Source organism: Hemicordylus capensis, chromosome 5 (assembly GCF_027244095.1).
Source record: "Hemicordylus capensis ecotype Gifberg chromosome 5, rHemCap1.1.pri, whole genome shotgun sequence".
NCBI classification, from domain to species: domain Eukaryota; kingdom Metazoa; phylum Chordata; class Lepidosauria; order Squamata; family Cordylidae; genus Hemicordylus; species Hemicordylus capensis.
The window spans coordinates 67,270,492-67,296,646 of NC_069661.1; the positions used below are offsets into that span (position 1 = coordinate 67,270,492).

A 26,155-nucleotide genomic window follows, 5' to 3' on the forward strand; every position below is an offset into this window, starting at 1 on the left:
CTGTGTGGATGCAGCACTGCTAAGTTCTGGACTACTGCTATAGCAATAGCAATAGCACTTACATTTATATACCGCTTTATAGCCGGAGCTCTCTAAGCGGTTTACAATGATTTAGCATATTGCTATGCTGCTGGCATGATCAATGGAAGGAGCCATTTCCACTAATCACTTCTTCCCTCTGAAGCCCACTGTGCATCACAAACAGTTGTCCCCAAGGGCCACACGACTTGTTGCCAATGAAGGCCATCCTAATCCTTCAGTGCATTATTGATGACCTATATGAGTTCAAGTAGGTGATATACTGTATACACCGAGACAGCAATCAAATCTGTCTCACATTAAAGCTGGCCAAAGCAATGAGGGTCGAGTGTTTTCAGTAAGTCCATGGGAGACTTAAGAACAAGCAAGAAGAGGTTGTAGGCTGCTGCTGGAAGCCTTAGGCAGAAATTAGAACTGTACTGACTTGGCACTGCTCCTAGTTTAGCCCTCAGCAATGTCATTCTCTAATATCAGTTAACCCTGTGAAAACCAATGGATTTATTTGAGCATGAATATTGGATTTTGTTGCATGTGTGGCTCACTATACTTTCCCTCTTCCTTCCTCTGAAGATCTAAATGAACTAACCATCTGGCAGTTTCTAGCCCTTTCCACACAGTTTTTTGCTTCCTTGCACACTTTGAGGCTATTCACACATGCAGAGGAAACCGGGCTAAGGGAGCCCAGCCTGGTTTCCCCTGTGCGTGTGAACCACCAGGAGCCACATGGCTCCCAGTGGTTAGCCTGCTTAATTGCCCCCCTTAAACAAGGTTAGTGGAGTGAGTGCTTAGTTGATTGTGAGTTGCCATGGTGCGGCTCTGCACCATAGGAACCCATGAATAGACCCCTGACCAAGAGGCAATAGCAAGCCTCCCAGCCTTGGGGGTCTACCCAGAATGCCCCATGCACTCACATGGGTCATGCTGGGACTTCCGGGGGCTGGGTGGCCCCTGACCCCTGCCACCACTACCGGCTTAGTGACGGAGCTGGTAGTCATGTGGGCAGCCAATCCGGTCGCCCAGGGCTAGTCTGAATATCATCTGTAGGGCAAACGGGCTTGATCTATTAGGCTCTACACACCGATCATGTGTAGAGCCTCTTTGGCTGCATAGCAGTATAACAGCAGCCTCATTTTCACTGAAGAGCCCTGCTTTAAAAACCACAAAGTTAGGAACATTCCCTTTCGTTGAATAACTTGTATGTTTTGCTCTTTTTTCAACAACCTGACACAATTAAGACTAAATCACATAGATATCCGTTAAGAAACATAAAGTATATAGTTTGTTAGATCTACAAAGAGCTTTACGATCCTTAACCCATCCTTAGGAAAGGACTGTGGCATTAAATCATTCTAGTTTTATGGGCATGGGGAACTGAGGCTGGCTTTCTAGTTAGGTTTTCTCCAACTGCTGCATATTCAAGCTTTCCACGAGGTAACTATAGGCCTGGATGAGGAGATATTTTTAATGTATAGGCTCATAAGAATTTTGCACCATCCAGTAAAAAGTTATTCCTGAGGCCAGGTTCATTTAATATTGAATCCCAGCAAGAGAGGTCAAATGTGTGAAAGTGGACTTGCAGTGGTAGATGTATCCTTTCAAACAGTTCTTTGTAATATATCCATGTAAGGATATATCTAACTTAATACTCATTATTGTTGACACAAATCCAACCCCTCACTTCTCAATCCTTTTCTTGCATGCCTTCAAGGAAGTAACGCACGATGCTAACTGAACCAGACAAAACGCAAGAGGACAAAGAACAGGGTGGAACGCGGTGTCTTGCCACTAATGTAGTCTGCTAGTAATTAGATGTGATGGCTCTTGCTGCATTTTGTATCTCTTCCATTTGCTCATTTGATTTGTGCATAACAGTAACATTTGTACCAGGCTCTTCTGGGCTCTGGTGCTGCTTTTTGTTCACTCTGCTTTTGATATTGTTCTGTCTCTGCTGTGGGTATGTGTATCCCAAGCCGTTTTTGTCTCCCTTGCCATATTTAAAGCCTAATGTGATGATGAATGTTGAGCCCTGTGTTCTTCAACTAGCCGTAAGAAATCTGGTGCTTCACACATGTGCTTCTCATCTCCATCTTTAGTGACTAATCATTATGATCTTTTTGGTGGTATGACTCAAAACCCTTTCTGGAAGGAAAGAAATCGAATTGTCAAAAAGAATCATGAGCACAGAGAACTGATATTTTTACAACCATAATTTGGCATTTAGCTAACCAGCTTGTTATACTAATCCATATGCTTTCATTCAATTTGCTATTGTGAAATATTTTGGTTTGTTCCAGAAGCTAGCTTCAGTGCACTGTTGGTTGCTCTTTTACTATGTATTGACTGTCTGCTGATGCAACCTGTGTATTTTATACATAGAAGAGGAGGGTTGGTGTTTTAATATTATGCTCCAGTTAGAAATGTATGGAAATTTCTACTCTAAATTTGATCATTTTCTCTTCTGTTTCTCTTTCTAATTTATAGTGGTAATGATAATTCATGCATAAAATGTTGCCGGACAACTTTTTATACCATGTATTATGATATTGTTTTCTAGAGATTGGATGGAGTCTGTCTGTCTGTCTGTCTGTCTGTCTGTCTGTCTGTCTGTCTGTTGGGAGAGAGCAAGGGCGAGGGAGGGTCAGGCAGAATCCCAAAGAAAAAAGTGCACACCAAATTTGAGTGCCAGTGTAAAACACAATTTGTGGACCTTTGACCAGATTTATCCTGAAACCAAGGAACCTGTGAAAACCATACCAGACTTTATTAGGTCTAAACAGAGGCATTGGCAAAGTGTGTTCCCTGTATGACGTGGATTGGACTCCCTGAACAGACATGTGCTGTTTCTATGTGCAACATTACCTTGAATGCATCGCACATGTGTAGGAACATCTTGGGCCTCTGGACAGGCTATAGCCTGGAAGGTATGAATTTGATCCTTCCAGCTGCAAGGCAAGAGGGATCAAACAGCTGTAAAAATAGTATCCTAGAAAAACAGCAAAGATGACTAACTAAAAATGACTACGTTCTTTATTGCAAACATGCTTTGAACTGTAAGAGTCACCCTCAAAATTCATTAAAAACAAAAAATGCACAGAGGCTCTCCACACAGTGGAGTGTGGAGAGCATCCGGGCTCTGCGAGGAGAGCAGGCGTAGGCCGCTCTCCCCATGGATGAGTAGGGAGCTTGCCCTGGGTGGCCAACTCAGCTGCCCACACGACTACTGGCTCCGCCACAAGGGCAGTGGGGATCGGGGGCTGCTTGGGCCCTGGATCAACAACAACAGCAAAGATTTATATACCACTTTTCAACAAAAGTTTCCAAAGTGGTTTACATAGAGAAATAACAAATGAATAAATAAGATGGCTCCCCATCCCTGAAGGGCTCACAATCTAAAAAGAAACATAAGATAGACATCAGCAACAGTCACTGGAGGTACTGTGCTGGGGGTGGATAGAGCCAGTTGCTCTCCACCTGCTAAATAAAGAGAATTGCCACGTTAAAAAGGTATCTCTTTGCCCAGGTAGCAAGGGTGAGTCCCAGAACGTCCCATGCGAGTGTGCAGGGCATTCTGGGGAGACCCCTGAGGCTGGGAGGCGTGCTGTTGCCTCCCGGTTGGGGGTCTCCTCATGAATCGCCGGAGCACAGAGTCGTGCTGTGGCAACTCACGATCGCCAAAATGGGGTTAGCGGAGTGCTCGCTCCACTAACCGTGTTTAAGGGGAGGGGTACTTTGGGAGGTTTGCTGCCGGGAGCCACACAGCTCCCGTTGCAGCACACGACCTCCCAAAAGTGGGCTGGTCTCCCTTTGCCTGCTTTTCGGAGGTCGTGAAAATAGCCTCATAGTATTTTTCTATACAGCTATTTTTGTTGTCCCATCTGTAGAGGAAGAAAGGGATGAAGAATGAAGGAGAAGAGCGGATAAGCTGCAGCCACACCATTCTTCTCTCTTCTACACTTCTTCCTCTGCTCTGTTCCCCTCTTCCTTTTTTAATTCACAGAGTTCAGGAGGCAGAGGAGTAGTAGCAGAGGCAGGACTGGCAAGTGCCAGATACTACATTTGGCATAGCTAGTTGTCCTGTAAGTGGGAGCGGTGAGGCAACATTGGTGCACTGCTCAGGCACCAGGAAGTGTTGGCCCTGCCCTGATTACAGTGTATCATGTCAGTGGCTAGAAGCATCAATTCTAGCAAAGCCTCGTACCATGGCAATAAGTATTAGAACCAGCTGTGGGTTCTTGTAGGACCTGCTCGAAATCTTTTTCAAATCCTACCCAGATGGAACCTCAAAATCTGGCCTGAATTATGAAGTAAAACCTTAGCTTATCCTAATTTTGAAATATTCATTGTTTCATTGCTTGAGAGAAAAGCAAAAAAGGTTCATCAGTATATGAAGAACCTTGATTGTCCACATTCATCATGTATGGTTATTCCATATAGATCAAAGTCAATGTAACTGCCATGTAGGGGTGTGCAATTCGGATTTTCGGTGATTCAATCACCCCTGTTCTGTTTTGTGCCCGAATATGGGCCACCCGAATCACCCTTGATTCAGTTCAGATTCAGATTTAATCCAAATCTGAATCGATTCGGGGGGGGAAAGGGCCCAGGGGCAACATTTTGGGGTGGGGTGGTAGTGCCCAATGGGTGGAAGCTACCACCCCAATTTCAGGGGGATTGGGCAATGGGGTGATTTTTGGGAAATTTCTGAAGTTTTCATGTCTTTGGGGCAGAAAGTGGGGCCTGGGGCAGAAGAGTGGGGTGGGGTGGTAGTGCCTAATGGGTGGAGGCTACCACCCCAATTTAAGGGGGATTGGACAAAGGGGTGATTTTTTGGGGAATTTTTGAAGTGTTTGTGTCTTTGGGGCAGTTTGGGGGCAGAAAGTGTATCTGCCCAAAAGGGTGGGGTGGAGTGGTAGTGCCTAATGGTTGGCAGCTAACACCCCAATTTCAGGGGGATTGGGCAGAGGGCTGATTTTTTGGAAATTTTTGAAGTTTTGGTGTCTTTGGGGCAGATTGGGGGCAGAAAGTGGATCTGCCCCAAAAGAGTGGGGTGGGCTGGTAGATAGTGCCTAATGGGTGGAGGCTACCACCCGTCCCCAATTTCAGAGTGATTGGCCAGAGGGCTGGATTTTGTTGATTTTCTGAGGTTTTTCTTCATAAAGTGCAGTGTGGTAGATTGATTCCTTCAATATTCATAGCAAGTGAGAGTGTGAAAAAGTGAAAGTGGGGTCATGAGAGTTCTTTGCTTGAAAAAAATCTCATTTGCTATCATTGAATGAGAATTCACACCTCAGAAGTTTTTCTGAAGGGATGTTATTCCCTTATTTTCTGAGGTGTGAATTCTCATTCAATGATAGCAAATGAGATTATTTTCAATTAAAGAACTCTCATGACCCCACTTTCACTTTTTTACACTCGCATTTACTATGAATATGATGAATGAATCAATCTACCACAAAGCACTTTATGAAGAAAAACCTCAGAAAATCAACAAAATCCAGCCCTCTGGCCAATCACTCTGAAATTGGGGACGGGTGGTAGCCTCCACCCATTAGGCACTATCTAGCAGCCCACCCCACTCTTTTGGGGCAGATCCACTTTCTGCCCCCAATCTGCCCCAAAGACACCAAAACTTCAAAAATTCTCAAAAAATCAGCCCTCTGCCCAATCCCCCTGAAATTGGGGTGTTAGCTGCCACCCATTAGGCACTACCACTCCACCCCACCCTTTTGGGGCAGATACACTTTCTGCCCCCAAACTGCCCCAAAGACACAAACACTTCAAAAATTCCCCAAAAATCAGCCCTTTGTCCAATCCCCCTTAAATTGGGGTGGTAGCCTCCACCCATTAGGCACTACCACCCCACCCTACTCTTCTGCCCCAGGCCCCACTTTCTGCCCCAATCTGCCCCAAACTTCCCCAAAGACACGAAAACTTCAGAAATTCCCCCCAAATCACCCCTTTGCCCAATCCCCCTGAAATTGGGGTGGTAGTCTTCACCCATTAGGCACTACCACCCCACCCTACTCTTTTTGCCCAGATCCCATTCTATGCCCCCGAACTGCCCCAAAGTCACTAAAACTTCAAAAAATCCCCCAAAATCGGCCATGATCCGAATCACCCGAATTTTTTGGCCCCGAAATTCGGGTGATTCGGCTCGGCCCCGAACAATATTGGGGGACATCAGGGGTGATTCGGTTCAGACCCGAATCACCCAAAATTGCTCATTTCGGGCACAGATTGATCTGTGCCCGAAATTTTTTGCACATCCCTACTGCCATGTAAACAGCACTCCTAGTTTTATGAAATTCTGATAACCCTTTATTCTTTAAATGTGAGAAATAATTAGTTCTGTTTAGCTATATTGGAAGAATAATGCATCAGTTATTAATTCATTTTTTAAAAAATAACTGTCTTTATAAGATATAAATGTGTACATATATATACATGTTATGTATAAAATTTATCAATATCTAGTGAATAGATATCTAATCAGCACAAAATATATGTATAAATGTTTCATGTTAATGTGTACAAGGAAGGATTTTAAATTATGGGCTTTTTTCTCCACTGATCTCTGGAAGGTTTTTTTTTTCTTCTTCAGTGAAAAATTATATGTTAATATTGGAAATGATATAATAAATACACTTTATCTTTAATCTTGTGCATACAGTCTTCCTTATTTAAGAATTTTGTGGTCCATGGCTTGATCTTAAGTTCACTATAAATCTGCAGACTTCCCAATGCAATTGGTAGATCAGAAAGATACTATCAAAAAAAGAGGAGTCCATGGATCAAACAAACTTAGAAAATGATGTGGATCATATCCACAGCTATTGGACTTGCTAGTTTTTATCTTAGTCCATTTGTTTTAGGCTGGCTTTAGGTGTTATACTATTTGGGCATTATTCTATTGTGGCAAGAAAAGAAATATGCGGGTCCAGCATTCTCAGTGGTCAAGGTCACCTTCTATTTATAATAAAACTCAGAATATTATCACAGTACACATATTTCCACCTTAAGTGGTGCAGCGGTGAAATGCTTGACTAACAAGCAGAAGGTTGCCGGTTTGAATCCCCGCTGGTACTATATCGTGCAGCAGCGATATAGGAAGTTGCTGAAAGGCATCATCTCATACTGTGCGGGAGGACGCAATGGTAAACCCCTCCTGTATTCAACCAAAGAACACCACAGGGCTCTGTGGGCTCTAGGAGTCGAAATCGACTCAACGGCAAACTTTACCTTTTACTTACACATCTTTCACTTTGCACTGAATACTTATTTTCTGTATGAGGAAAATGATGCCATCAGTTTAATGCAAAGCTGGATATGGTTTGTGTTGTAGTTTTTATTCTAAAAAAAACCCACCCATGTATCTAATGTTATCATCTGCCATAACTGCAAAACCACTTCATAAGATGGGCTTTTACAAACCTGAACCAGCACAGCATGTTCTGCTTGCACTGCAATCCAAAGTGTTGCCACAGTAAAGCAGAGCTGATTGATACCAGAAATAGCTGCCATAAAAATGTGATCAAAGCCACTTGCTGACTTCCAGGAATCATTTGCTCCTTGGTATTAAAATGCAAGTTGTGTTTAGAGATGACAGGAAGCCTGACACTGAAAATTGCTAATATCACTTGCTCACTGAGTGTTACTTTGAGAAAGTCATTTCCTCTATCTTCTCAAGAAGTTCTGTGAAAAACCACATTAAGCTATATATTAAAGAGCTGGTGTTGTGAAGGAAGACGGGGCAGATGCAGAACTATGAAGATAACAGCCAAAGCCCGAAGTTTTTAACTTTCATTTCCAAATAAGGGAAGGGTATATTATCTGCCTGATGTCATAACATTATATAATTAAAGAGCTCAAAGTGTCAGTTCAGTTCACTGCCAGGCATTCTATTTAAAGCACAGTTTTAGCGTGGGGGAAAATCCATACATACTGGAACAGGCATCCTGGCTCTTGTCCACTCAAAGTTCAGCTGACTTGTTTGATCTGTCATTATAATTTGGTCATAAATAGTTGGTGCAGACTCCTGTGTTTGATATGCCCAGTTCTCAAAGGCATTTCTTTGAGAGCACTGAAAAGCTGCCATGCAATATTTTCCTACCATTTTCAAGTGATGAGGCTTTATAATGGTAGTCTGGATGCTGTCTTTATAGGTAGCACCATATCTACCTATAAAGTCAGATTTATTGTCCAGTCAGTATGTGACATCTGGTACAGAGAGTTGAGTGATGTCTAGTGGTGAAAATATTATAAAGTGGTATCACACAGAAAATAGTCCTAAATCAAAATTGAGTATTTTGCTCTGTGCAATGGGGTGTTTGTTTTAAACCTGAATGTATTTGAGAAAGGGGGTGATATACTAGGTTGAGGCCTTCTTATTTATTTTGGGAGCCTAAGAGCCCTTCTGGGCCCCTAAAGCACTAACACACATGCAAGGGGTCTTTCCCAATTTTCACTTCTGACTGCAGCAATTTGTGTTTGCATTGAATGCCAGTTCTGGGTCCCTCAACTTTCAGGAGTTGGATTTTTGGAGTATGTAAACAGCAAAGGAGAACGTGGGAAATGCTTGTGTAGCATTGCTTGCAGCCATTTGGATCCTAGCTTTTTAATTTTTGGAACTGATCACACAAGAAGATTCCTTGAAGCCTAGCTGTATTGGAGTTCCTGAGTTAACTAAACCATGGCAGAAAGCCATGATGCATTTGAAGAGTCCATGCATACTTCTTCAGAAGTAAGGCATTCGAGATTTTGTTATATACATACCTTGAACTATTGTGATGAGGCTCACCTTTATGCATTAGGTCCTTACAGATTCCCCTGATATTAAATTCAGCTGGAAAATTGCAAGGCTATATAGACTTATGGGAGGCTGGTCTTTAAGGGCAAGAGGAGCAATGCCTCCACCCCCCTTCTTGCCAGCTCCCTCCTCCAGTTCTCCTAAACATACTATCTAGTCTTCCTTGCCCACATCTTGCTTTCTTTTCCTCTTGTACAACGACTTCCGTGCTTACCACTAGAGGGTGCCTCCTCTGGCTCCTTGTCTCTTTTAAAAATACATTTCCTCCCTCAGAGTGGGCTCCACCACACTCAAAAAGGGAGTAATTATTGTCCTTTGCCTTTCTCAAACTGCATGTTTTTCCCCCCAGCACCAATCTGGACCTGCCTTTTCCTTTCCTTTCCTTTTCCTCTTGGGGGCGTTTGCTTAGAATGAACTCTACTAATGAGAAGTCAGAATAATCCCTACCCCAGTATGGCTTTTTAATTTTAATTTTTAAATTGAAGACATTTCTAGTTTATTTTCTCTGATTAGCCTCTTGCTAAATGATGGGCTATGTCTAATTTTGTCCTTGGGCTGTTATCTTATGCATACTTACCTAGGAGTAACATTTTTTGAATATAGTGGGACTTATTTCTGAGTAAACATGCAGAGGCTTGAGCTTCATGTAGATTCTCTCATTCATCTTATTGCTTCTGCAGCTAGTATGAGAGCATACAGTCTTTGTAGTTACACAGAATGTTTCAGCCTGATGAAGGGTTACAGTATATGTACCCTTCGTATTTACCAAATTGAAGACAACTCTGAATTTAAGAAGATCCCCTTAAAAAGTGGAGGTTAAATACAGGTCATATCTGCATTTACTCAAAAGTAACAGGACTCTAAATTTAAGATGACCTCCCAATTTTTGTCTGCTTGATCCCAGACCCTGTTTTTAAAGCCAAGGTCCCATCTTGGAAACAAAAAAGAAGGGCCCCTGAACAGAACTGGCCGCCCCATGACACATTTTATATCTTGTCCTCTTCAGAGAATGGGCAGACGTTTCTTGATTTAATTATGTGTCTGAACCTAAATGGGTCTGTGGCTTGCAATTACCTGGGTGGGAGATCATCTGAAAGCTTCATTTATCACCATGAAAGAAGAATGGGATGCGAACAAGTATCTCACTGGGGAAGCATAATAAAGTAGTGCTCAAGAATATAAATGGATTCTGTACTCAGTTTGATGAATAGTGCCATCTCCTGACTCAATTACATGGCAAATGCTAAGGAACAAATTCTGTGCTTTCTGGAAATTATCAATAGTACATATTTTCACTTACATTTGTTTGTGAATCGTTAAATTAATCAGAAAATGTTTGTCTTAAGGGAAAGTGGGTGGCATGCTAAGTTACCTACTATTTATGCTGCATTATCTAGCCAGGGTTCTTCTTATTTTTACCCCTTATTACTGGGAATGAAGAAAGAGATAAAAATTGTTTTGCTATCCAGCATCTGCATTTGGAGGGGGTTGGTATTCAGCAAAATTGATCACAGAGGAGGGCACTGAGGCTCATAATTTCGCACAATATTTCACATCTCTTTCAGTCTAGGCAGATATGGAACAGCTGCTTCCTTCTTGCTAGAGCTAGGGCTGGCTTGTCCTCTCCCCCCTCACCGCCTTGCACTGTCTGTATATGTTTCCTGGGAAGGAATGTGTTATAACCTGGTATTCTAAACTGAACATAAAATGTTTTAGGATCCAAATCAAAACAGTCAAATGTCACCCTCCCTCAAACAATGAGTTCCTATAAGTGTTACCTAATACTCGTACGAACATTTCCAGTGAAGTCTGAATCATAGATTGTGGAACTAAAGTGTTTCAAATAAATATAATTACAAGAGACATTCTTATAGTTAGCAGGATGTTCTGCAAATGGTGGGACTGTATAACAGAACATGTGGTTGTGCAAGAATAGTTTGGAGGAGGGTCTGTTGTTTGACCAAAATATTGTATCATTTCTGCAAAGCACTTCTTTTAATAGCAAAATTAGATTCTTTCTTCTTTATTTCTTAAGCCATTTCCCTGCTTTCAGCCTATGTGTATATTAAAAATAAAGGCATGCAACTCCAGACACAGGTGGTAGGTGGCACTGTTGTGACTGTTTGCTTCAATTTAAGGCCATCATGAACACCTCAGCTTAAGATAAAGGGGCTGTGTATCTTTCTATTAATGTCAATCTGCAAAGGAATGGACCCTAACACATACACCGGAGCTTCCAAAGATCTTGCGTATAATAATCATTGAAGAGCAAATGAGAATCCTAGTGGTTAGCAAATAGGTTAATCTCTGAAACATGGATTTATATGCACGTGAGCACTATTTTATATGCATGTGAGCAGGATCATGCCAACTGATTCCACCCTCACCCTTTGTGCATTTGGCCAATGGTCAGAATGGGTTCTACATGTGTACAATTGGATGATGATGATGATGATGAATAGTTATATACCACCTCTCTTTTTTTTAAAAAAAAGGTATCAAAACAGTTTATATAGACACACAGTTCCAATAGGGCTCACAGTCACAATCTGTGCATGCACAGGGTTTGTACTTGTGGCCTAAGAGAATGGCTGCAAGTACCATGCCTTGACACACTGTTCCTCCAGCACTAAAGACACCTCCCTACCCCTTGGGACTTGGCTGTGACCATGCACTTGGCATAACTGCTGCTCCTCCAAAACCACACACCTCCGATGTCCTGCTTGTCTCTCTTCTCCTCAGGCACCCTGGCACCTATCAGCCTGCACTTTGGGGGACAAAGCCTTCCCAGGAGGGGCTTTCCTCCAAGCAAGTATGCAACAAAGGATGGAGAAAGGATGTCTGCTTTTCTGGAACCTGTCACTTCTGCATGAAATGGGGGCGGTATCAAGCCCTAAGAAGGGTCCACTATCAACCCTAATAAGGATTTGCCATGCCTGCAAGTTTCATCCCATTCTGACTTCCTATAATATATTTATAAACATTTATTGGTTTTACCATTATTTCCTATGGCCCATTATATTCTGTTGTACAATTTATCGACCCGATAACAATGCATTGAATGGTTTGATCGGGCTGGTGCAGTTATCAGATACACAAATTGATAATCACTCACATTGGATCAGAATTACATCAGATTTGATAATTTTGTCTGTGCACAGCCTACGATCTGGGTCACATGTAGAGGCCTAAAAATACACAGTTATGCACAGAGCTTGTACTCATATTTGTCTGAATGCACAGAGGTCAAGGATCAGGATGTTCAAGGAGGGATAGTGCATAGGTCAGAAATTAGTGGATGTGTACAGTTTGGAGCATAGGCTCTGGTGTGATCCCTCTTGTGCTTTACATATCCAGTCAACTTATGAAGATGAGGTGAGAATAGCGCTTGAGTTATTTCTGGTGGAGATATTTCTGCACAAAACTGTACTCCAGTTCCACGGTTGGTATTCTACTGAGTGGCATTGCTCCCGAGTGTATTCTAAACTGTAAATATCCCCTTTTTGTGGAAGCCTAAACATGGTGATTTTTTTTTTTTAAGCTTATTTTAGGAAAATAGTTTCAAAAAGTCTGAAAATCTCAAGGTTGACTTTTAGGAGCTGGGGACTGAAAATAAAACAACCAGATTCTACAACAGTTTATCAGCAGTCCTTCAAAAGGCAGGCAGCAGCAAGACATGAATAATCAATGCTGAGGGCCAGGTGAGTGATTAAAAATCTCCACAGTGTTCATTCAAATGGACCCTGAGGATGCATTCATGTGGAAAATGTAGAAGGTGACCTGGAGGACTGAAGGATACAGCCACAGTTTTTCAGTGGCTATTTCAGCAGCATAATTTTTTCTGCAACCACAGTCACAGATGTGAAGAATCTACACAGGAAACTACAGAAATATCTGTAGATAGTCTGGGATGCTTTACACACAGTGGGGACCAGGGACGGATCTTATCTATGGGCAAAGTGGGCAGGGCTCACTTTAAATTTCTAGTTAGCCGTATTGTCTCTGCCTCCATTTTGTGTGCCTACTGCCTCCCTCTTGTTCCATGCTGCTCTTGCCAGCAACCTGCTACTGCTTTAAGAGTTGTGAGGTGGGTGATAGTAGCAACAACCTCAAAGAACAAATGAAATGCCCCAGATTTTTTTTAACATATTACTATTAATATGGCAAGAGGCAAAAAGCATGCTACTTTTGTTTTGCAAAGCGGGTGGTCCTAGGACCGCCCTATAAACCATCCAGAGAGGGACTAGGCTGATTGACTCCTCAGGCAGCCAACCGGAGTGCCCAGAGGGAGGGGAAGTCTTTTTTCTTTTAGCTACTCAAAAGAATCCCATCACCATTTTGTTTAGAGAGCAGGCTGCCTGGCTAGTTGGTAAGTCTGGTTTTTTTCTGGCTTTTTTGTGTTTGTTTGGAGGGGAGGAATACAACCTCTGCTTTCTGTCCCTTGTAATCTGATCTGCATGCAAAGGCATTATGTCCCATTCCCAAAATGGCTTGCCATAAAACACTGGAAAGAACAGCAAACTGTAGGACTGGACTAATTAGATTAGAAACTGGCATAAGAAGCAGGAGGTTATTTTAGGGGATTTGCATGGTTTTCTGAGTCCAACGTGCTTTTGAAATAATTGCAGAAGTAGCTTTCCATGTGGGTGTGGAATAGAGAAGGAATGGAATAGAGCGCATCGCAGTAATCCAGTCTGGAGGTTACCAGCAGATGTACCACTGTTTTGAGGCTGTTCATCTCAAGAAACAGACGCAGCTGGCGTATCAGCCGAAGCTGATATAAGGCACCTCTGGCCACTGCCTCAGCCTGGAACACCAGGGAGAGGCTTGGATCCAGAAGCACCCCCAGACTGCGTACCTGTTCCTTCTGGGGAAGTGTGACCCCATCCAGAACAAGCAGATCAAAATCATTACCTGAGTTTCGACCCTGCACAATGAGTACCTCCATCTTATCTGGATTCAGTCTCAGTTTGTTATCCCTCATCCAGCTTGTACTTATACCAGAAGTACAAAGTTTGCAGGTGTTTGAAGGACAGTTTCTCCTGTGATGAATATGCGTGGTGTTGCCATACTACCTTGGAGGCAATTTTTTAAAGGCCTCTGATGGAAGAAATAATGGTACAGAAAGAATTTTGTTGTTCACAACTCTGAGGTCTTGTCTGAGCGCCTGTCAGAGAGGGGACAGGCACCTGTCGACGATGAGCACTTGTCAGAGTGGGGGAAATCCCCAATGCAGGGATGCCTGGAGGCCAGAACAACAACTTCACAGAGCAGGGCTGTGTGGGTGTGCGGGAGGTGCACTGAAGCTGACCTACTTGGTCATCTGTGGGGAGGGTAAGTGAAAAGCAGTCTTCTCTTTATGATTCTCTTTATTTAGCTGGGGGAGAGTAACTGGCCCTAACCACCCCCAGCACACTACCTCCAGTGACTGTTGCTGGTGTCTATCTTATGTTTCTTTTTAGATTTATTTATTTATTACATTTATATCCCGCTCTTCCTCCAAGGCACTGAGAGCAGTATGCATGGTTTTTATCCTCACAACGACCCTGTAAGGTAGATTAGGCTGAGAGATACATGACTGGCCCAGAGTTACCCAGTGAGTTTCATGGTTGAATGAGGGTTCAAACTCGGGTCTTCCTGGTCCTAGTCCAACACTCTAACTGCTATGCCGGCTTGGTGAGCCCTTCGGGGACAGGGATCCATCTTATTTATTTGTTATTTCTCTATGTAAGCCACTTTGGAAACTTTTGTTGAAAAGCGGTATGTAAATATAGTTGTTGTTGTTTTCCCCGCGCCCTGCCCTGGGTGATCATGAACATCGCCCTGATTTCTCAGAGTTTAGAGAACTTTAACGTCTCAGAGCTCAGGCCAGATTTTGTCAAGCAGCCGAACACGTGGGGGTGAGGAGGATGAGCAATTTTTGCTGCTCCTCCCTCCCTCCAAAAGTACACTTCTTCCCCTCCACATGTGTTTGGCTGTTTGGCAATGCTCTGGACTGAGTTCCCAGACAGCTTCTTACAAGAACACAGCTCCAGTTCTGCCTTACTAATGCTGTGGAACATGTCAGCCATTGTCTCACGTTTACACAATCAAGTTTCAGCATTATCTCAGGACTGAGTTGACAATCCTTGTCAACAAGGATATTTCAGTCCGTGTTTTCCATACACAGATCCTTCTTTGAAGAAAAGTGAATTCCATCCCATTCTCCACCATTCTCTACTGCTGAGATAACAATTCAGCTGAACAAGATTACTCTTCCAAGGATCAAAGTTAAAAGAATGGTGTCTTACCAGGGGCATTGCTATGCCTCTAAAGGCTCTGCGGTCAGTCCCAGACTCTTTTAAAACCTGACTTTTAAGGTTCCTCTGGGCCCCAGGCTCCTGCACCGCTGGGGGGAGGCGGCCTTTGTCACTGCTGCCGCTGCTGCTGCTTAACACTGCCACCTCAATGACAGCAGTGGAACTAAACAGCATGCTGCTGCCAGTGTGCAGAAAGCCAGCGGGGAAGTGGCACATGCGTACCTGCTGCCACTTTCCACATACCCAGTAGCGTGCTGTTTAGCTTGTCTGCTGCCGTCCTGGTGACAGCAGAGGAGGCGAGGCAAGAGGCAAGGAAGAGGACCTTGGTGGGCCACTGTGCGAAACAGGATGCTGGACTAGATGGTCCTTGGGCCTGATCCAGCAGGTTGTTCTTATGTTCTTTGGAGATCCAGGCCATCCCACAAAACGTTGGGGGGCTCATGCTTCTGGGCCCCTCCCAATGATGCCAGCTCCTTACTACTTCTGAGTGGCCTTGGAGGAAGGAAGAGGACTTGTGAAGCCACTGGTGGGCCAGTGCTGGTGGGCCAGTGCAGATGTCACCAGGCACAATGTGACATCATTTTTACTGGGCCTGATGTGGCTTGCAAACGCTCAGCTGCTATTGCCCAGTGTCCCTGTCAATGCTTAGAAACTTTGATGTCCTCTCTTGAGTGCTGCTCTGTGGTAGCAGCTGGATGGTGCTGCTTGTACCATTACCTGCGGTGCAACTGAACAGTTAAGTCAAGGTAAGTCAATTGCTCATTATTTGGAGAAGTGGTCTTCATCTTATGCCAATAATTTTACACCTTGAATGTTCAAATAAATTGCCTGAATTGTCATCCTGGTACAGTGGTCCCTCTACTTACGAAATTAATCCGTTCCGAATGCACATTTGTAAGTCGAAAAGTTCGTAAGTCGAAAAGCGGTTTCCCATAGGAATGCATTGGGAACGGATTAATGCGTTCCGGAGCCTAGAAAAAAGACCCAGACCCCCAGTAAGGCTTGCAAACTGCACAGGAACATTTCTTTTCAAGAATAAACAGGCAGTAAACAGGCAGGCAAGTCAAGGAAACCGCATGTAAAATTCGTAAGTCGAGGAAACCCCATCTAAAAATTTGTAAGTCGAAAAAACCGCATCTAAAACCGGATCTAAAACTGCCGTTTGTAACTCGAAAAATACTTATGTCGAGTAGTTCGTAAGTCGAGGGACCACTGTATAACAGCAGAGTTTAAATGAGCCCATAACATAGGGCCGGTTTTCACACAGCCCAGGAATGTAGGTTAATGGGAGCATGCTTGGAGCATGTAACCCACTGGGATGGGGATCCTTCTGTGAGGCAAGGAGAACTGGTCTTATGCTAGCAAGCATGAATTGTCCTCTTTGCTAAGCAGGGTCCACCCTGGTTTGCATTTGAATGAGAGACATATTTTTTTAAAAAAATATTTTTACATTTATATCCCGCTCTTCCTCCAAGGAGACCAGAGCGGTATACTACATACTTGAGTTTCTTCTCACAACAACCCTGTGAAGTAGATTAGGCTGAGAGAGAAGTGACTGGCCGAGAGTCACCCAGCAAGTCTCATGGCTGAATGGGGATTTGAACTCGTGTCCCCCCGGTCCTAGTCCAGCACTCTAACCACTACACCACGCTGGCTCTACTACACCATACTGGCTCTCATATGTGAGCACCGTAAGATATTCCCCTTAAGGGATGGGGCTACTCTGGGAAGAGCACCTGCATGCTTGCATGCAAAAGGTCCTGAGTTCCCTCCCTGGCATAACCAAGATATGGCTGAGAGAGATTCCTGCCTGCAACCTTGGAGAAGCCACTGCCAGTCTGTGTAGACAATACTGACCTAGATGGACCAATGGTCTGACTCAGTATATGGCAGCTTCCTATGTTCCTATGAAGCAGCCACCGCTAGCAGTGAATTATTGGGGGGGGGGGCCAGTGGGGAGGCATGATGCCCTTTGCTTCCCTCCACTGTGCCACCTGCCTTTCTCTGCCACTCTCCACTGTAATAGCCGCTCATTGCCTTCTGACCTCCTCCTTTTTGCCTCCACCACCTACTTCAGCATGAGACACACGCACCCACCTCCACGTCCTCTGCCTTCTCCCTCATGTGCTGCTAGGCTGATATTGAATTCTGCTGCTTTTCCCTTTCCATAATCAGCCCAGTGGCACAGGAGGGAAGAGTTGGAGGGTGGCATGTGTGCTGTGGTAGCGACTATGGCCAGTACAAAGGAGGAAGAGGAAGAAGTGACACGCATGTGCACAGAATCAAGGAGTGGCTATCACCGCTGCTGCTTGAAAACAAACAGAAGGGGGAGAAGGGTGTGTGTGAGGGAGGTCAGCATTTGTGCAAGGGGGGACAGCACAGATGTTGGGCCACCACTGATACATATAACCTGTTAGGAAAACCATGATTTACATATTTCTACTTGCACAGTCCTATTTCACATAAAAGCAATGGAGGAGGGTTCAACAATTTGGGGGTCATTCCCACAGTTCGCCACTTGGATAGCATATATAGTTGAACCAGGTGCGATACATTTGCTTCACATGTATCCCTTCTCTCTTGATGTTGTTGATGATCTGTGGCATGTAGTCTATTGTTAGTAGAGTTCACTTTTATTTTAGTTATATGAAAAACTTACTCTGGAAATAAATGGTTTGGGACTTTGATCCTGCTTCCAGAACAGCATTGCTATTAAATTGCTGTATGTGAACTTAATTTCCTCCTAAGTGCCTGCTTTGTTTTAAGTTGAACACAGCTTGTTATTTCTATTCCACACAGTATCTAAATGGAATTTCACTGTATTTATCAAAATTATGATAAGGGTCAAGAAAGGGGTTGTCTAAAAATGCTATCATTTTAACTAGCAGGAAAGAACTAATAAAACCATTAAGTAGAAGAAGAAAAGAAATAACATTTAGGGCTGTAAACCAGTTAAAAACTTTTTCATTTATTAGTCTTAATTGGTTTAAATAAACACAGCAGTGTATCATTACAGATAATATTTTGAGAACAGTTAATGAGTGTTAATGAGTGCAGTTTTTTCCTGGAAAATATAACACAGTCAAATTGCTTATCACTTAACTAGTCAAGCAGATTGCAAGATGTAAAGAAATTGGTTACAAATGTGTCATCAACACTAAACTTTTAATGTGGGTGTTATGCATTAAAAAACCTAGTTAAAGCTTTCAACATTGTCACATAATCAAAGCCTTCTGGGCTCAGAGCAAAGGTCCATCTATTCCAACATTCTGCTTCCCACATTGCCCAAGCACAAGAGATACTTTCAGGAAGCCCACAAGAAGAACAGTAGTCCTCTCTCATTGTTGCTCCCCAGGAACTGCTCTTCAGTGGCATATTGCTTCTGAGCATGGATGCTCTCCATAGCCATCATGACTAATAGCCATTTATAGATCTATTAACAATGAATTTAATTTTTTATTATCCCTTGTAAAGCCATCCAGCTTAGGGGCCACCACTACTTGTGGCAGTGAACTCCATAAATGTGAACACAATTGGGGAAGGACTATAGCTCAGTGGTAGTGTATCTGCTTGGCATGCAGAAGGTCCCAGGTTCAGTCCCTGCTATCTGCAGGTAGAGCTGGGAAAGACTCACCTGAAACTTGGAGAGCAGCTGCCAGTCAGTTTAAATCATACTGAGCTAGTTTGACCAGTGGTCTGACTTGATATGGCAGCTTCCTGTGTAACATATGTAATTACACATTTTGTGAAGATGCCATGATGCACAGCTTACCAAATATCTCCGTAATGGCCCACTCTTGGACTGCTGAGGACTTCAGAGGTAGCCCTGATGCCGTTTTGAAGCAGCAATGGCAGAAGCTGCATTTCTGGAGGTTTCCCCATTGCCATGAGTGGCGAAATCTCTGTTGAAACTATCCTGAAATTGCTGCTTCAGAACAGCATCATGACTGCCTCTGAAGTCCACAGCTGCCCCACGGCAGACCATTACAAAGATGGCAGCCAGATCATGCCAGCCATTTCCTTTAGTTTGTCCTGAATCTGCTGTCACTCAGTTTCACCGAGTGACCCTGAGATCTAGCAAGAGGGTGCAAAATCTCGCTCTTTCTTTTTTCTTAATACTAAGCATTATTTTATAAACCTTTCTCACATCTAAATAATGAAGTGATATAAAGGTTTACAAAATGATGCAAGACAAGTCACTTTTTTCTAAACCAGAAAGCACTGACCTCTGTAGCCATTCCTCATATGGAAGGTGCTTCAACCCATTGATCATTTTGGTTGCCCTTTTCTGCATCTTTTCCAGCCCTACATCTTTTTTGAGATGGGGTGACCTGATCTAAGCATGGCATTCAAATGCTGCCACTTCCTAGATTTATAGCAAGACATTTTACTGGCCATTTTATTGTAAATCTCTTGCCCAATAATCCTCAGCATAGAATTTGCCTTTTTCACTACTGCTGTGCTCCGAGTTGATATTTCCAACACCAATTAAAAACAACAACAATGGGAGGCCAGATTGGTCTCTGGGTCATCTCAGAGAGACCACATTACTCCTTTGCTGATAGAGTTACACTGGCTGCCAATAGCTTTCCGGGCAAAATACAAGGTGCTGGTTATAACCTATAAAGCTCTAAACAGTTTGGGCCCTAGGTATTTAAGAGAACATCTTCATTATGAGCCCCACTGCCCATTGAGGTCATCTGGAGAGGTCCGTCTCCAGTTGCCTCCTGCTTGCCTGGTGACCACATGGGGGTGGGCCTTCTCAGTTGCTGCCCCAAGATTGTGGAATATGCTCCCTACTGAAATACGATCTTCCCCATCTCTGACAATTTTTTAAAAGCATTTGAAAACCCACCTCTTCACCCAAGCTTTTTCAATTTTTTTAATTGTTTAGGTTTTAATCTGTGTTATATTTTAAACTGTTTTAAGTTTTTGTATATTTTTTAAACTTGTTTTATGTTATTGTTAACCACCTAGAGACGGAAGCTTGGGATGGTGTACAAATCTGATGAATAAATAAATAAATACACCATGGTCCCTTGCTGAATGAGAACCCACACACATGACTGAATGCTATGCATTTGGCTTTCATCTGTGGCCCAGCTAACAGGACTGTGCATGCAGAATCCTCTGCCAAAACTTGTGCTTGTGATTACCAGCATTTCAGAGAGGAGGTTGGAGTATTTATCCCCTCTCACTGGTTGAACATTGCAATTACCTTTATGAAGAGGTTTCTGCGCATGCTGTCCTGTCTGTTGTATCCCTATATCGTTGGATTGCTCAGAGTAGATTGCAAATATATAAGAGAAGCTGACAGTTTTGATTCTCAGAGTGTGAATATATCTTATTTTATACACGAAAGTGAGAAAGGTTAGTGGGACGTTTGCTGGTGATGAACTGTGGTTAATGATGCCAAAATCTACAAGCTGTTCCCCTCTTGTTGTTTAAGAGGGCTATAACCGAGTGCCTTTTTAAAAACCATAATGGAGAATATATGCCTAACTATTATGTAAAATGTGTTAGACATGTCCTACAAGTTTCCTCTTTTATGGATATAGTAATTGTTATGATGTACTGGAGCCAGCGTGGTGTAGTGGCTAGAGTGCCGGACTAGGACCAGGGAGACCCGAGTTCAAATCCCCCTTCAGCCCTGAGACTTGCTGGGTGACTCTGGGCCAGTCACTTCTCTCTCAGCCTAACCTACTTCACAGGGTTGTTGTGAAAAGAGAAACTCAAGTATGAAGTACACCGCTCTGGGCTCCTTGGAGGAAGAGCGGGATATAAATGTAATAATAATGATGATGATGATGTCATACTAAGCACTTGTTTCATTGCTTATTATTATTATTTTTTAATAAAGAGTGATTTAAGTGGTCAAGTCGCATCCTTTCACTTAGGAGCTTGAAATATCAAAAAAATATATTTAGGGAAATGTTGGGATTTTTGCTCTTGCAAGAGGGTATAGAGCAGCTTCAGACTTAGGCCCTTGAAGAAGGAGGGGAGCCCCCAGGAACCACAAACCCTGAACAGTGGGGGCTTGTACTTCCCACTAAAGCCCCTTTGAAAGACATATGGTCTGGAATACTGCCCAGCTGGCCCATCTCTGGAACCTCAGATATCGCCCCCTCCCTGGAGCAGAGGTAACCTTGAGCCAGAAATGAGCTCTGGCATTGATGATGACAAACCCACCTGGCTTCTGGGGCTCCCTACCATACTCAGGAGGAAGGGAGGCCAGCTCAGGTACCTGCCATGTACCTTGACGCATCTTGGCTCCAGGAAAAGGCGGTGCTCCAGCAGCTGCCTATAGGAACCCAGCGCCATCACTGGTGCCACAGTTGGAGCTCTCCTAGACCTGGCTCTCAGATTCTTGCCATGGCCTGAGTTCTGTCAAAGCATCTGCTTTGATCATTAGCCCAAACTTTCCATCTCGCTCCTTGTTCCTGACTCTCGTGCCTAACTCTCAGTATGTGGCCGGGCCTCGAGTCCCAACCTGGCATTGCTACCTAGCAAAGACTTGCCCTGCTAGGCATGAAAAGCTGTTTGAGGCTGGCATGCATGCACTTCTCAGGTAGAGGAGAGATAGAAGGAGTAAGGCACTGAAACCTGAGACTCTTGTAGCAATGTGTCATCTAAAAGAGAGGAAGCTGGTGATACTTAAGAGAGACACAGGTAGTTGAGCAACTTTGTGGGAAGCTCTCAATATCTGACTCTGAGCCATTCTAGTCCTCCCTCCTCCCTTTTACATTCAAACAGAGAAATTCACAACAGTTTTGTTGCAATGTATTATGTAAGATGGCAAGTTTCCTTTCTCATAAGACAATGGGCCAAGATTGTCCAACATTCAACATAATTCACAAGCAATAACTCCTGTACAGCTTTACACTTTTATCAAGTTATCATAGGACATTAGTACAGCTGCACATTATCAAATGTGCATGCAATAGTGCATTCATGTCCATTCACCCAGATACTCAAGTACACGCCTGTTATAAATTCTGACGCACATCCAATCTACATGTACTTAGGACATGATTATACACATTTTGAGAGTTGAATGGTCAGAACATGGGCATTTGCCCCCACCCCTGGATTGAGCCAGTTCCCGTTGAATTTAATGAGGCATACTCCCTGGGAGGGGAAGTATTGGATTGCTGGCTTTTCCCCTTGCCCCCAGAAAAAGTCCTACATATACCCGTGGGGGTTGCTGGATGGTATGGGGTTTGCTGGAACTTTATGAGTACTCACTGTACAGTAGGGGGCTGGAGATTTGAAAACTATGGCTAGGAATTTTTGAGACAGTGAAATTGGTTGAATAGACTTACAGCTATATGTAGCATCTGGTGTAATTGCAGGGGTGTGGCTATAATTGAGCAGATGAGTTCAAAGAACCCAGGCCCCCCAGCTCCAGGGGACACCCCAGCTCCACCCCTTCCTATTTTCTTGATTATCTCCCTCACTCTGAGGGGACACTGGGGAGAGGGGCAAGCATGGGTCCCCTCTTCCCTAGCTACGCCCCTGTGTAATTGCTTGCAGGAATAAAAAAACTACAGTAGCCAGGATTCCCACTGGCAATGGAGGATTTGAGCATGCTCAGAAGCCTCCATTTCAGATAGGAACCATGGGAACTTAGGCTCCCTTGGCAAACCAATCCTTTCTGCTGCTTGTGGGCTGACTCTGCCACCTCACAAGTTGGTATGTTAGGGAGGAGGAAAACCATCAGTAGAGAGTTGGCAGTCATGGATTATATCTTCCCATGCTTGGGCTAACTGTTGGAAAGAAAACCCAAATTTTTCTTATAGAATTATCCAAGAAGGCTGGAAAGACCTCACCAGTTATAAGTTGAGAAGGGAGAAATGTCAGTTTTTGTAGATTGTGCCAAGCCTTAGTTTTACTTTCAGGCAACATTTCCCCATCTTTGGGCCCATCTGATTTCCTTTCTCACAAATGTCAGAGGAAATGCAATATAAACAAGGCAGTTATTCAGCAGACAGCAATTATCACTATTCCCTGATGCAACCAGGGCATTCACGGATAAAAATAATATTTTTAGGCTGCCCTCAAGTTATCTGCTAGCCTTAAAACTCCCCCATTCTTGATTGCTTAGACACCAAGCTGGGCTTGCTCACAACATTCAATTACCATGGGTGTTTTAAGTAGACTTATAAGTACCTGATAATGGAAATTCAATTATTCATAACTCATTTTTTGGTCCTCAAGTTTATTGAGATATCTTGGGTACAATCCACCAGGAAACCCTTGTGCGCAAGCACCATTAAAATAAGCTAGAGCGGCTCCAAGAATTTAAGTTACAGAAACTGCATGGAAGAGTATTTTGAATTTTTCACTGAATTCTGAATGAAGGCACGGCTGCTGCATTTTCAGTGTAGGTCTGTTTTTCTTTGTAGGCTTCCTAATATTAAAAAAACGGGGGCGGGATGATGAGGACAGTCACACAACCCGGTGGGCAGGTCCAAGTCACCTTCCCCCCAGACAGTTATGGAAATGCTGCTGAGAGCGCAGACTATCATGCAGCGCAGAGCTCCAGAGGCCAGGACGATGCATCCTGGCCTCCAGATATCCCAGAATGCACCATACCACGAGTGTGATGCATTGACAGGATCCTCCATCAGACAGGCACTTTCTGTGACCATCTGTTTGTCTCCTTGGGCTGTGTGCAGCCCAAGGAGACACATGATCCCAGCAACCGGGTGAGGGGAGTGTTTGCTCCCTTAACTTCAGCTAAGAGCTGGGCTTGGGAGTGGAGTTGGGAGCTGGGCGGTTTGGAGCAGGGTGGAAGCACTGGGATCTGTGTGGATCTCGGTGCTTCACACAAGCAGACTAGCCCAGTTGCTCATGAGAACAGCCTCAATAATTTATCTTTTGTCCAGAGCTGCAGCTTTCTGAGTAAACAAAACCAGTAACAAAATCAGTAATATTCTTTGCTCCCGATTGCGCCTGAAAAGTCATCATGCTCACTGTGAAGGTTCAAGGCAACTTTAGGTTAATGCCACCACAGGACTACAGAGACTGGAACTGAAGTAAAGATGGCTATGCAGGCCAGGAATCACAGACTACAAGAAAGAAGCATTCAGTCCTATGCGTGTACAGTTTATATGTGCACATGCTCAGTGGAGGCCTTCAGATCAACATGAGGAAGTCAGAGGTAGGCGGTTCCATACTCCCCATTGCTCTTTACTTAGAATGTCTGCACAGATCTACTTCAACAGCTTCACACCTGGCAGAACATAAACAGCTCACTGTGGCTGCTGAGGTTGTTGATATCACTGGCATCTTAATCCTGTTTATATATTGTGGTCAATGCCACATGCAGTGAGAATGCATTAAAGATGGGGCAAACAGTCAGTAGGCTAGGAAAGATACTAGATTTCTTTCTTTCTTTATTACATTTATGTCCTGCTCTTCCTCCGAGGAGCTCAGATAATGTAGCTGCTACATGGCTATTTTTATCCTCCCAACTACTGTGAGAGAGGTTAAGCTGAGAGATACATGACTGGGTCAGAGTCACCCAGTGAGTTTCCTGTTTGAAGGGGGATTTGAACTTGGGTCTTCCCAGTCCTATTCCAACACTCTAACCACTATGCTATGCTGGCTCATCTTTACATACAGGTGAAACTCGGAAAATTAGAATATCATGCAAAAGTCCATTAATTTCAGTAATGCAAATTAAAAGGTGAAACTGATATATGAGACAGACGCATTACATGCAAAGCGAGATAAGTCAAGCCTTAATTTGTTATAATTGTGATGATCATGGCGTACAGCTCATGAAAACCCCAAATCCACAATCTCAGAAAATTAGAATATTACATGGAACCAAGAAGACAAGGATTGAAGAAAAGAACAATATCGGACCTCTGAAAAGTATACAGTATACTGTGCTTGATTGGCCAGCAAACTCGCCTGACTTGACCCCATAGAGAATCTATGGGGCATTGCCAAGAGAAGGATGAGAGACATGAGACCAAACAATGCAGAATTGCTGAAGGCCGCTAATGAAGCATCCTGGTCTTCCATAATACCTCATCAGTGCCACAGGCTGATAGCATCCATGCCACGCCGCATTGAGGCAGTAATTGCTGCAAAAGGGGCCCAAACCAAGTACTGAATACATATGCATGCTTATACTTTTCAGCGGTCCGATATTGTTCTATTCTTCAATCCTTGTCTTCTTGGTTCCATGTAATATTCTAATTTTCTGAGATTGTGGATTTGGGGTTTTCATGAGCTGTACGCCATGATCATCACAATTATAACAAATTAAGGCTTGACTTATCTCGCTTTGCATGTAATGAGTCTGTCTCATATATCAGTTTCACCTTTTAATTTGCATTACTGAAATTAATGGACTTTTGCACGATATTCTAATTTTCCGAGTTTCACCTGTATGCTTTTACCAGGTGTGACACGGTTAGTACTTTCTTCAGTGAGAATACATTTTTACATATCTCTGAAAATGTCAGCATTGATAGGCATTAGGTTTGTGAGAAGCACACCCTCTCCTCCTCTGTCACCTATGGGCATGTGGGGAAAGCATAGAGCACAATTAAGCTCCAGACTGTTTATATATCCTTTAGGCTACTTCCACTTTTCCCCACATTCTCTGTGGAGAATTCCAGCCAAGGTGGCTCTATTTCCAACTTCTTTCCAGATGGCAAGAAATAAGCATTTTCTGCAGCTTCACTTTTAAAATGAACTGAGAAAATGGGCAGGAGATGGAGTGGCTCTATTATGTTTTTTGCAGGCTTCAAGAAAGCATCATCTTCTGTGAGTTCACTTTTAAAATTAAACCCATAATTTTCCCCTGCTGTCTTGGTAAGGCACAGAGTTTCTTGGGAAATGCTGCCATTTGCAGAAGCCCCAGGAAAGACTCCAGTTCAGTTCAGTTCAGTTCCAAAGAAATCCTGCTCCTTCCTAGGACAGCATGGGAAGAAGTTTTTAAAAAGTATGTTGGGTATCATTTTAAAAGTTAAGACACTGCTTGCTTGCTTGC

General features: G+C 43.5%; 1 protein-coding gene across 2 annotated transcripts in view; it reads left to right on the forward strand.

The window, feature by feature from the left end:
• Positions 1-4,687, forward strand: part of GUCY1B1 (guanylate cyclase 1 soluble subunit beta 1) — a 72,081-nt gene extending 67,394 nt beyond the window's left edge. For both annotated transcript variants that reach the window (XM_053255589.1, XM_053255592.1), the window contains one exon: positions 1,748-4,687. In XM_053255589.1, the coding sequence (XP_053111564.1) occupies positions 1,748-1,771 (24 nt within the window). In that variant the 3' untranslated portion in view covers positions 1,772-4,687. The remainder of the gene's footprint in view (positions 1-1,747) is intronic.
• Positions 4,688-26,155: the final 21,468 nt, after the last annotated feature.